The 10,426-nt window shown below is 38.3% G+C and overlaps 3 protein-coding genes across 5 annotated transcripts in view; all 3 read left to right on the top strand.

Annotated features, from left to right (window-relative positions):
* Positions 1–340, top strand: part of LOC107096173 (sentrin-specific protease 2-like) — an 11,489-nt gene extending 11,149 nt beyond the window's left edge. The window contains exon 18 of the mRNA XM_015392709.1: positions 310–340. Coding sequence (XP_015248195.1) covers positions 310–340 — 31 coding nt within the window. The remainder of the gene's footprint in view (positions 1–309) is intronic.
* Positions 341–1,680: 1,340 nt separating this feature from the next.
* On the top strand, positions 1,681–5,963 carry tra2a (transformer 2 alpha homolog (Drosophila)). 3 transcript variants are annotated; one of them, XM_015392735.1, is made up of 9 exons: positions 1,737–1,857; positions 2,503–2,631; positions 2,986–3,119; positions 3,206–3,365; positions 3,514–3,702; positions 3,776–3,891; positions 3,988–4,155; positions 4,249–4,313; positions 4,997–5,963. In XM_015392735.1, the coding sequence occupies exons 4-9, from the start codon at positions 3,333–3,335 to the stop codon at positions 5,005–5,007; spliced, it is 582 nt and encodes a 193-aa protein (XP_015248221.1). In that variant the 5' UTR covers positions 1,737–1,857; positions 2,503–2,631; positions 2,986–3,119; positions 3,206–3,332; the 3' UTR covers positions 5,008–5,963. The 3 variants fall into 3 exon arrangements, with proteins under 3 accessions (XP_015248220.1, XP_015248219.1, XP_015248221.1); XM_015392734.1 differs by lacking the exon at positions 2,503–2,631 and having other exon boundaries at positions 1,681–1,857; positions 3,991–4,155; XM_015392733.1 differs by lacking the exon at positions 2,503–2,631 and having other exon boundaries at positions 1,681–1,857.
* A 701-nt stretch (positions 5,964–6,664) lies between these two features.
* Positions 6,665–10,426, top strand: part of LOC107096184 (obg-like ATPase 1) — a 6,726-nt gene continuing 2,964 nt past the window's right edge. The window contains exons 1-8 of the mRNA XM_015392732.1: positions 6,665–6,770; positions 7,097–7,194; positions 7,288–7,431; positions 9,071–9,198; positions 9,324–9,499; positions 9,585–9,665; positions 9,751–9,848; positions 9,949–10,089. Coding sequence (XP_015248218.1) covers positions 7,097–7,194; positions 7,288–7,431; positions 9,071–9,198; positions 9,324–9,499; positions 9,585–9,665; positions 9,751–9,848; positions 9,949–10,089 — 866 coding nt within the window. The 5' untranslated portion in view covers positions 6,665–6,770. The remainder of the gene's footprint in view (positions 6,771–7,096; positions 7,195–7,287; positions 7,432–9,070; positions 9,199–9,323; positions 9,500–9,584; positions 9,666–9,750; positions 9,849–9,948; positions 10,090–10,426) is intronic.

Below are 10,426 nucleotides of genomic sequence, written 5' to 3'. Positions count from 1 at the left end.
CAACAGCAGCAGCTACATGTTGGTCTCTCAAAACCCCGACTTTACTGACTGAAAGCTAATCCTCATATTTTGAGTAATCAAACGCTAGTCTTAACTTTATATCTCTTTCTAGAGAAATTATATTCAATCTCTGAGTTCTAATTGGAGATAGTTTTGGAAGGAAATTTTCGATGCACAAACATTGGCACTAATGAGTGAATGAGTTTTGATCCAAGATTGGTATTTTTTTACAGCCTGTAAGTGCCTTTAACCCTGTTGTGGAGCTTATTCAAGCTTATTTTGCTCTCTCTGTTGTTTGTTTTTTTTCAGCCAGGCCAAGAATGCAGTCTTTCTTTCATAATGGTTGTTTAAAAACATATCTGAATGAACAGAAGTATGTAAATGATTATATTTAGACATAAAACTGTGTTGTGTGAAATGTAAATGCTGGAAATGTTACCTCCTGTTTTGTTAAATATTATTTATGACTTTACTGAAAGGAAAAACTGTTAACTGTAGTAAGGCTTCTTCATTTACTCATATAGTCAAGGTACAAAGACTTAGATTTTTGGTTTACTTCCTAGGGAACTACTGAACAAGCGTGAATGTTAGCACTCATGCTTTGAATGTGACACCCTCCTCCGGTAATAAAGTGTTTTTTTTTTGCAATCACGGTTCAAGATTTTGTTTTTTTTTCTTGTGGGCTGCTACAGTTGTTTGGGTCCTATTGGATCAGTGAGCTTTTCCAAAGGTAATTGCATCCTAAATTAATAAAGGAATGAACTGTAATTTGGAAATTAAAAGTCTAGTTATGGCTCAAGGTTTGTCTTGGAAAAAACTTTTTACATAATTGGTACATTTCCATTTTATAGTACAACTATATGATAGGAATAGCCTTCAAGAGTGGAGAGAGTACAAAAAAAAAGATACAAGATTAAAAAAAGATTGAGCTGTCATGACAGATTTACAACATAAATATTCGACTACTTAAGAAAAAGGGGAAACTATAAATGTGCATTAAACACACCAACAGAAGATAAGAATGAAAAAGACTAAAAAGAGATAAGATATAACTGGGAAATTCTTTTTTGCCAGAGTCCTTTCATCTCCACCACTCTGCACAGAGTTGGGAAGGGAAGCATTATCCGACGGCTTTGTCTGTAGATGAGCCACTGCATAAACCAACTAAACCAGAGAACAACCATAGTTATGTCTCAATTTCGACTTAGAGGGTGGTCCACTCAACAGCTTCATATTGTGATAAATCGGCATAAACTACTGCTAAAAATGTTTATACACATATTTGTCTCATGGCATATAGTTATCAATTAAAAGCAGAACATAAGATCAATCACTAGTTCTTAATTTAAAATGTCAAAATTGTACTTGTAAGTAATTGAGAACCCCTACGGACATGGCATGCATTGTACATATCAGTTGTCAAAAGTTTAAACTCAATTCAATTGTCTTTGACAATTGAATTGAGTTTGAACCAACTGAATTGAATTGAACCAACATTTACTTAATAAAAATCTGAGGAAATTTGTTTTTTTTTTCCACAATCTAATCCATTTAATAATGGGCGCAGGAACCAGATGATAAACAGAACTCAAATGTTTTTTTTTCTTGTTTTTTTTTTTGCGGGAAAAAAAAAAAACACTTTTATTTTGAAAAGGACCGGAAACTGCGTCTTGAGCCGTGGAACATTATAGAAGGCTGCTGTTGTTAGGCGGTGTGGGGGAGAAACGGCTAGTCGTGCGTTGTGCTTTCTCAAGATATAACATTTCAGCTCAATCTCTCGCTGTTGCACACATTTTAAAGTCGTTTCGTTTCTCTCACTCTATAATGAGCGACAACGAAAAGGAGTTCAGGGAGCAGGTGAGTTTTATATTTAGAAAATACCGAGTTTCTTCGGTTAAGAAAAAAAGCGGCTAGCTAATCTCACGGTTTCAAGCCGATGAACGCCTGAAGAGGTTTGTTTATTCGAAATGCTTAAGGTTTTTTAAAACTCCTGCCTGTATATAAGATGTAATTGCATTTATTGTTATTTTTTATAAATAATTAATTCTTGATAGTTGCAACAAAATCGAAAGTATAGAGTTACATCACAAGGCATGCTAGGCCAAACCATGCGGCCTTTTGCAGATCGGAGAAAATGGTTCCGCCTCGAGGTACTCTCGTTTGTTTTAAGCAATGCATAACGAAAGCTAAATAAAGTATTACTGTATGTGAAACTTGTTCCTCGGTTATGTAAAAATTAACTTTGTTGTGAGCTAATTTTTCTAGGTTTTATTTATATTTCTTCTCTTTTATACCTTTTGGTTAAAACAGAAACCAACTTGCCTTATCACCCTTGTTTGTTTTTTTGTCAAGGTTAAGGTGGGAAGAAAGGAAAATGGCCCAAGACGTGTCAGATGTGACGTTTTTAATATTTGAAGCTGATGGGGTTGATGCATGCTAATGTTTTGGAAGCTGAAAAGAAGCGATCAAGATCTGGCCTCACTTCTAGTGTTGTAATGGCAGATGGTAAAAAGGGGGAAGAGGAGGAGGAAAAAAGAAGTCAGATTCAAACGGAAGAAAGAAGAAATGAAGGGTTGTTATGAAGTAATGAAGTGAACGAAGTTATGAAGTTAAGATCAGAAGTATAACTGGGTATGAGTGATCTCCTAACAACACGTTATATTTCTCTTACTGTTTCTTTCTGCTTAGCATGCTTTTTTTTTGCCCTTTCTGTATCAGACACATCACTGATTGTTCCCCTCAATTCTATTAGATTTTTTTTTTTTTTTCAGATTAGCTAATTTATTTGTATTTCTATTATGTTATGCAGTATATTATCTCAAATGTCCTGATAATTCCTGTCAAACCCTCTAATCTCCATACTGTGATGCTCCCTTTCTGAAAAGGGCGTTAAGAGGGCTGAGGGGTTCTCCCCTCCAGGCCCTTTTTGCTTTGAGACAAACTGATCTGTAAAGGGCTTCTGATACCCGTCTTTGGTCTACTCAGGACTCTCGGGGAGGCTCAAGGAGTGCATCCCCAAGGGGCTCGGCAAAATCCACCAGCCACTCTCCTGCACGCTCCAAAGATGGCTCCCGGAGATCTCGGTCCAGATCTCGCTCTCATTCCAGATCAAAATCCAGGTAAGAGTTTCAAAAAGCCTTTATAAGCCACATTTCTATGATATATGAAATAATGGTTCCCCCTCTCTTTGCCACCCCCAAAATAGATCAAGGTCCCATCGGAGCTCACGCAGGCGGTACTCCCGGTCCCGTTCCCGCTCTCGGCGCAGGCGTTCAAGGAGCCGCTCTCGAAGCTCGGATTACCGTAGACGCAGGAGCCATAGCCACTCCCCCATGTCGAATCGGCGCAGGCACATTGGCAACAGGGTGGGTTACCTCTTTGAAAAAAGTCTTAAAAGCTGTGTACCATTATAAGTCATGTTTCTATTTAACAGCAATATAGAACAATGCTTTGTTTCTGACACTTGTTTTTTTTTTTTTTTATGTTCTACATTTGTCTTGTTTTAAATACCAGGCCAACCCAGATCCCAGCGCCTGCTTGGGTGTGTTTGGTCTGAGCCTTTACACCACTGAGAGGGACCTGAGGGACGTCTTTTCTAAATATGGCCCACTGGCTGACGTCAACATAGTGTATGATCAGCAGTCACGTCGCTCGAGAGGTTTTGCCTTTGTTTATTTTGAAAACAGTGCCGACTCAAAGGAGGTAAGCATGTGTTTGGGTTACATATTTAGATCGCATTCTGCTTAGCTGGTGCTCATAATCTCATCTCTGTCAGGCCAAGGAGCATGCTAACGGCATGGAGCTGGATGGGCGCAGGATTAGGGTGGATTTTTCTATCACCAAAAGAGCTCACACCCCAACTCCTGGGATCTACATGGGACGTCCCACCTAGTGAGTGTTCGTGGAGGGGATGTTTTAATATTTTGTAAATGGGGGGCCATTTATACTTTGTACTGTGTGTATAAAGGTGAATTTTTGTGTTTGCAGTGGTGGTGGTGGCGGCGGCGGCGGAGGTGGTGGTGGTGGTGGTGGAGGAAGTGGTGGTTCATCACGACGATTTTCTAGGGACTACGACAGGGGCTATGATAGAGGGTACGATCGAGGTTATGATCGCGACTACGATCGCTACGAAGAGCGAGATTACCGATCGTACAGGTACAGCAGTCTCATAAAACCACAAGTAGATTTTCTTGTGTTTTGTTCAGTACCTCTAAAATTCATGAAGACTAACTGTTAATTTTAAAACAGGCGCAGATCACCGTCGCCATATTACAGCAGAGGTTACCGCTCACGATCTCGATCCTACTCACCACGTATGTATAAAAAACATTTTATATTTGGATTATAAATAGTAAATGTTAGTTTACGGTTAACAAGGACAAATCATCTATAATATATACTTGCTTATTATATAACTTGTGCAATGATTGAGGCTTAATATTTTTTGTATTTTTTTTAAGCAAATTAGATACTTATTTTTTGGGGTAAATGTCTAGTTCTTGGTGCATATTACTGCTCCATGCAGGCTGAGTTTCTCAAAAACTGGCCTATGTAAATTGAGAGGGGGTGAATCTGTCACCAAATGAGCCATTTTATGGTGGCCTGAGATTCCCTTAAAAAGGGAGCTACAAGCTAAAATTTGTGAGGTAACATTAAAGACTTGATACCTTATTGGATGTATTTTCTTCACTAGAAAATGATTTCATCTAAAGGATTGAATATGGCCTTGAATTTACAAGTAACTCCATGTGGGTTCAGTGTTTTGCTGTCAGAAGGCAAAACATGGAAGAGTAGCAGCAGCAATGCTACCAGGGCCTACAGTGGAGCAGTTACAAGTTACACGTCCAGTGCCCCCTGGTGGCTGAAAATTAGTATTGCTTCCATTTATTAGAGTTGATTTGATAATGGGATGCATTTTAAAGCTTTTTTACCCCCTTACCTGAGCATTTGGTGTCTTTTTCTTAATCTATGCTTTTTTTTTTCTTTTTTCATTCAGGTCACTACTAGGCAACGAGGATCATCAACAGTTGTGGTGTTAACTTCCCAATGCTTTTTTTTTTCTCCATTTCTGTGTGTGAAAGGGACTTTTGCATGTGTTAATCTGTAAAAACGTTTTATTTTTATCTGCAACGATGTCAAAGCCAGTGCTAAGTTTTTAAGTTTGAATTAATCATAGAGGTCCAAAGTTTTTTTTTTTTTTTTCATTCTTCTCAGTTGTGTTCTTTTCCTGAACATAATTCTGTATGTCAACTTAAGAAAAAAAGTCTTTTAAAATAATTGGAACAATAAATGCATTGCTTTAATTGACATGTTTTTAATCTTAATAGGATTTTTGTGTGTGGGGGGGGGGTTATGTTTCCTTTTTAGTTTTTGTTCCATAGAGATTGCTTCTTTAAAAGTAGGAAAGGGGATTATGTGGTTGAAGAAATGTCCAACGGCTGTGTATTTTTGAATCATGCACTACGTGAGTGCACCCTCCTTAGCAAAAATTCCCTACGCTGGAAACGCCTCCACTGGTAATTTTGTAAATTAAAACCGAATTAAATGTAATTTACATGTCCAGCAGAAGTTCTGCGACCAGAGCATCTGTTTTCAGACCCTGTTGCTGCTTTTGAGGGCACACCATCTTTGAAAAGAGTCTCCTAAACACACCAGCTTTTAATTGTCATTACACTGTCATAAGCAACAAAATGAACTCTGCATTTAAGCCATCCCTTTGGGGAACAGTGGGCTGCCATTGTGCAGTTCCCGGGGAGCATCGTGTGGTTAAGGGTCTCACTCAGAAACCCAGAGTGCAAGAGTCCATCAGTCAAGTCATTTTAGATGAATCTCGACACTTAATTTCTGGGGTAAATCCTCTTTCATACCTTTTACCTTCCAAATAGTAAATGTGGCATCTGTCTTTGCTTGATTGTTACTAATTATCTGCTGTATATATGCAATAAAAACACATTGGCAAATTGTGTCATCGATAAGGTATTGTGGACTATGTATAAATGACATATCCAATGTATATTTATATCGAAATGTTTAGGGTGTGAGTTTAACCTATGTGGGTTCTATTAATAATAATTCCTAAAAGTCCTGTCTAAAGAAGGCTGTAGTTTTAACTCAGAATCACTTGTAACACCGTAGACTTAAGGATAAAAGTTAGATTTCCAACAATTTTCTTAAAATACCTAATAACAGCAGGTTATGGGGCAGTTCATTTTTAATCTTTTGTTTTTATATCTTGTAAAAAAAAAAAACTCCCAAAATGTTTCACCGTATTGCAAAATTTACAGGAATCTACCAAGAATGCAGTTTCCAGTGTGCAAAATAATAAAATATATATATTTTAATCTATTAGGCGTTTCATCCAAATAACATTGTCAGGTGGTAATGGTTTGTAAAGGACAACGCTTTGTTGCTCAGTTCTGCTTTATGTTTTTAAAATATTTTAATCAAAGTAAAATATTGACAGTAGATGATAAAGCTTTGCCAAGATGATCTTATTTTCTATTATGGTGGATGGAAAGCAGCTTTAAGGTGCATACTACCGCCACCTACTGGACATGAGCGTGTAGCAACATTACAGTGAGCCGTATAGTTTCAGCAGATAAAAAAGATGGAGCCTTCCTCTGACGTGGCGTCCCAGATGCCACTTTGACCAATCAGATACGTTTGCGTCATGCCACTTCCGCTCAACTCTCAGACCTGCCTTTCTAGTAGAGTGCCTGGTGTGATCGGACAGCAGGAAAGCTAAAACCACGTAGGAAAAGGGACTAAAGGTATCATGCATGTTGTTTTCTCTGCCAAACTTTTTTTCCGGGATGTTTTAACTGACCTAAATGAATCATGGACGTTTATTTATCCGTTGCTGTCGTATACTTTGGGTGGTTCCAGTTAGCCACCTGCTAACGCCTAGCATGCAGTGTTTGAATGGGCATATAGGAGTAGTGCTGCCTCAACACGTTTTCCCCATGGCTTTTATAGAACAATCCTGGCTTGTCTTGTAAACATATAAATGGTTTAGTTGTTCTATGCAGAATCTGATCATAAAACCCAGTATGTAAAGTATGTTTAATTTTTTAATATTTCTCTTTTTAAACCTTAGATGCCTCCAAAAAAGACAGAAGCTCCAAAACAGCCTCCACTAATTGGCCGATTTGGAACATCCCTGAAAATTGGCATTGTTGGGTTGCCAAATGTCGGGTAAAAAATACACCTTGCTGATTATGGAAATAATTTTTGAGTCATAACCAACATAAATGCTGCGGTATTGCTGATACTTTTCTGTCTTTGTAGGAAATCTACATTTTTTAATGTGCTGACCAAAAGCCAAGCTGCTGCAGATAACTTCCCCTTCTGCACCATTGACCCGAATGAGAGCAGGGTGCCAGTTCCTGATGAGCGCTTTGACTACTTGTGCCAGTACCACAAGCCAGCAAGGTTTGTTACAGCTGTCCAGTGATCATCATTATTACAGGCTTCCATTTGGACCAATCACAGCTGTAATATCCGGATCTGCAGTAAACCAAGCAGATCAAAAGAAGAGGATACATGAGTTTTCTGGAAAATGGTTCATGTTCTGTCAGGTTAGAGGAAAAACATGTGTAGTTTAAAGTATAGCCATAGATGAAAAAATAGATTCAGTTTTGGACTTTTAGTTGATCATTCTATTGTAATACGCTTCATCTAAACTATTGCATATTCAGGGTCGTTGCCCTTTGTTTACTATTTTCTGGCAGATGTTCTGCCAGGATTGCCCTTTAAATAGCTTCATCCATTACAGATGTGCCGAGGATACATTCAGCAAATGATGCCAGAACCTGTTTCAAGGAAAAATTCCAATCATTTTACACACAATTTGTACCAAAACCTTCCAAGTGCTTAAACACATGACAATAGTGATGTTGCATCATGAAACAATGCCAAACTGAATTGATACTGTTATATTGATTACTGACTCCTGCTGGACCTATTCAATCCCTCCAGGCAGCCTGTTTGACAGACAACTGTCACTGACTTGATGACAATAATATATTAAGTCATTTAAGTCATCATATCTTGCATTGTATTGTCTTTAATGACATATAAATATTACATGATGTGAACATGCATCCAAAAGTGAACATGCTTTGAGTGAAGATGTTTGTGGAGGAGGATTAATTTATTTATTTTATAGACTCTAATAAAAAAAAAAATGAAGATACAAAAAAGCTTTTTTAACATCTTGAAATTTAGTCTGTCACAGTTTATAGATACTTCTCCAGCTGCAGAAAGAGTGCTGTTCAGACAAATTCTAAAGAAGGGCTTTGGTTGTCCTAGTATCTCATAGGATCCTGGTACCTGGTAATATTAGTCTATTCCGACTATCTGTTGATCTCCTGGATGGCATCAGCTGTGGCACTTTTGGTCTGCCTGCCCAATTTGATGTCGAGATTAAAAGGATATCTAGAAAAACAACAAATAAGCCTGCCTACATAATTTCCAAAACAAAGACAAACCGATAATGCTGAAAAACATCTCTGCAGTGAGTGCAGACAGCTGTTGTGAAGACGTCCCCGACTGGAACTAATTTACAATAACAGAAAATATTAAATAAATTTAAATTCAGATAGGAAACTGAAAGGAAAAGGAAGACACAATAAGGTAACAAATTCCTAATTTTCCTGTATAAGATCAAAATGGTCCCATAGGACTGAAACCTTTCTTTGACTTGTGGCTGCTCCATAATTCTTGGTGAAGGTCTTTTTGCCTGTTGCATCCCGTTAACAGGTATGCTTCCCTATAAACATCGGTTCTAAACAGCTTTTGTATTTTCATGTTAACGTTTACCGACACCGGGTTTTAGTGGATAGATGCATACAAGTTGCTGGACCCATTACAACCAGGCATCTACTACCACCCAAGGGTGCCGTACAGCTGTTGCTAAACTTTAAATGAATGAAGGAAAACTTAAACAGCCATGCTTCCATCTTTTTAATCGCCGTATGAAACGATTGAATCTAACATGACAAAGGCTGGAAAAGATGGAATGCATTGTTTGCTGTCCAAATGAGTCCTTTTTTATTTTTTGTCTCTTCAGTAAAGTTCCTGCTTTCCTTAATGTGGTGGACATTGCTGGTCTGGTGAAGGGAGCTCATACAGGCCAAGGACTTGGAAATGCATTCCTCTCTCATATCAGTGCCTGCGATGCCATTTTCCATATGACCCGTGAGTAACCTGTAGCAAAACACATTTAGGGAAAGGGGAATATGCTTCCGTGTCAAACAAAACAAGTTTGATCATTTTCTTTTTTTAAATTGTTTTATGTAAGAGAGGCTTTTGGTATGTTTAAGGTGCTTTCGATGATGAAGACATCACTCATGTGGAAGGCAACGTCGACCCAGTGAGAGACATAGAGATCATCCATGAGGAGCTGCGGCTAAAAGACGAGGAAATGATCGGCCCGATCATAGATAAGCTGGAGAAAACCGCCGTCAGAGGAGGAGACAAAAAACTAAAACCTGAATATGTAAGAAGTTCTGATTTACAGTTCTATTTAATATTCAGGTTGATTTCAGTGCATTTTAACACCAGTTGACTGACTGTTCCCTCAGGATATTATGATGAAAGTAAAAAACTGGGTTGTGGAAGAGAAGAAACATGTCCGATTTTACCACGAATGGAACGACAAAGAGGTATTAACCCGCATGCTTGATATACTAGAATTAAATAAGAAACATTTCTGAGTTATTAAATATTTTTTGTTATTGCTCTCTGCAGATTGAGGTGCTGAACAAATACTTGTTTCTGACATCAAAGCCCATGATTTACCTGGTTAATCTCTCGGAGAAGGATTACATCAGAAAAAAGAACAAGTGGTATTTTACTTTTTTTTTTTGCTTTCCTCTCCAACTCGTTTCTAAATGTCTATCGAAATGTAACTCCATAATTTAATCACATGCCGTTTTCTGATTTGAGGTTGGCAAAAATCAAAGAGTGGGTAGACGCCCACGATCCTGGTGCCGTGGTCATCCCACTGAGTGGAGCGCTGGAGGCTAAACTTCAGGAGATGGAAGAGGAGGAGAGGAATAAATACTGCGAAGAACAGAAAACGCAGAGGTCAGACTAATACCGCCACCTGTGGGTTTTGGTATTCGCTCCCTGCAGCGTCTCATCAAAAAGTAGTGCTTAATATTTATCTTCTGCTCTGAAACCAAAAGCTGTGTTTACATGGATCAGTCTGAAGAATGGGATTAAGACTTTGATTCTAACAGGATTGGAATGAGATGAGAATCTGACTGATGGGCTGGTTTTTCCCGATTGGCAGTACGATCAGCATGAATATAAACACTTATCACGATCAAATTAATTTTAATGAGGTGAGCTGACCTGCATCAGCATGGTGTCTCTGCTTTGAGTTTTTAGATGCTACAAGAATATAACAAATGGAACAAAT

Source organism: Cyprinodon variegatus, unplaced genomic scaffold (genome assembly GCF_000732505.1).
Source record: "Cyprinodon variegatus isolate N-32 unplaced genomic scaffold, C_variegatus-1.0 Scaffold604, whole genome shotgun sequence".
Lineage (NCBI taxonomy): Eukaryota > Metazoa > Chordata > Actinopteri > Cyprinodontiformes > Cyprinodontidae > Cyprinodon > Cyprinodon variegatus.
This window is presented reverse-complemented; position numbering and strand designations above follow the sequence as displayed.

Excerpts from the sequence above, each read along its gene's own strand:
- tra2a (XM_015392733.1), top strand. The coding sequence starts at position 1,825 with ATGAGCGACAACGAAAAGGAGTTCAGGGAGCAG. Across the intron at positions 3,120-3,205 it reads CATTCCAGATCAAAATCCAG|ATCAAGGTCCCATCGGAGCT; the intron begins GTAAGAGTTTCA and ends CCCCCAAAATAG. Across the intron at positions 3,892-3,987 it reads TACATGGGACGTCCCACCTA|TGGTGGTGGTGGCGGCGGCG; the intron begins GTGAGTGTTCGT and ends TTGTGTTTGCAG.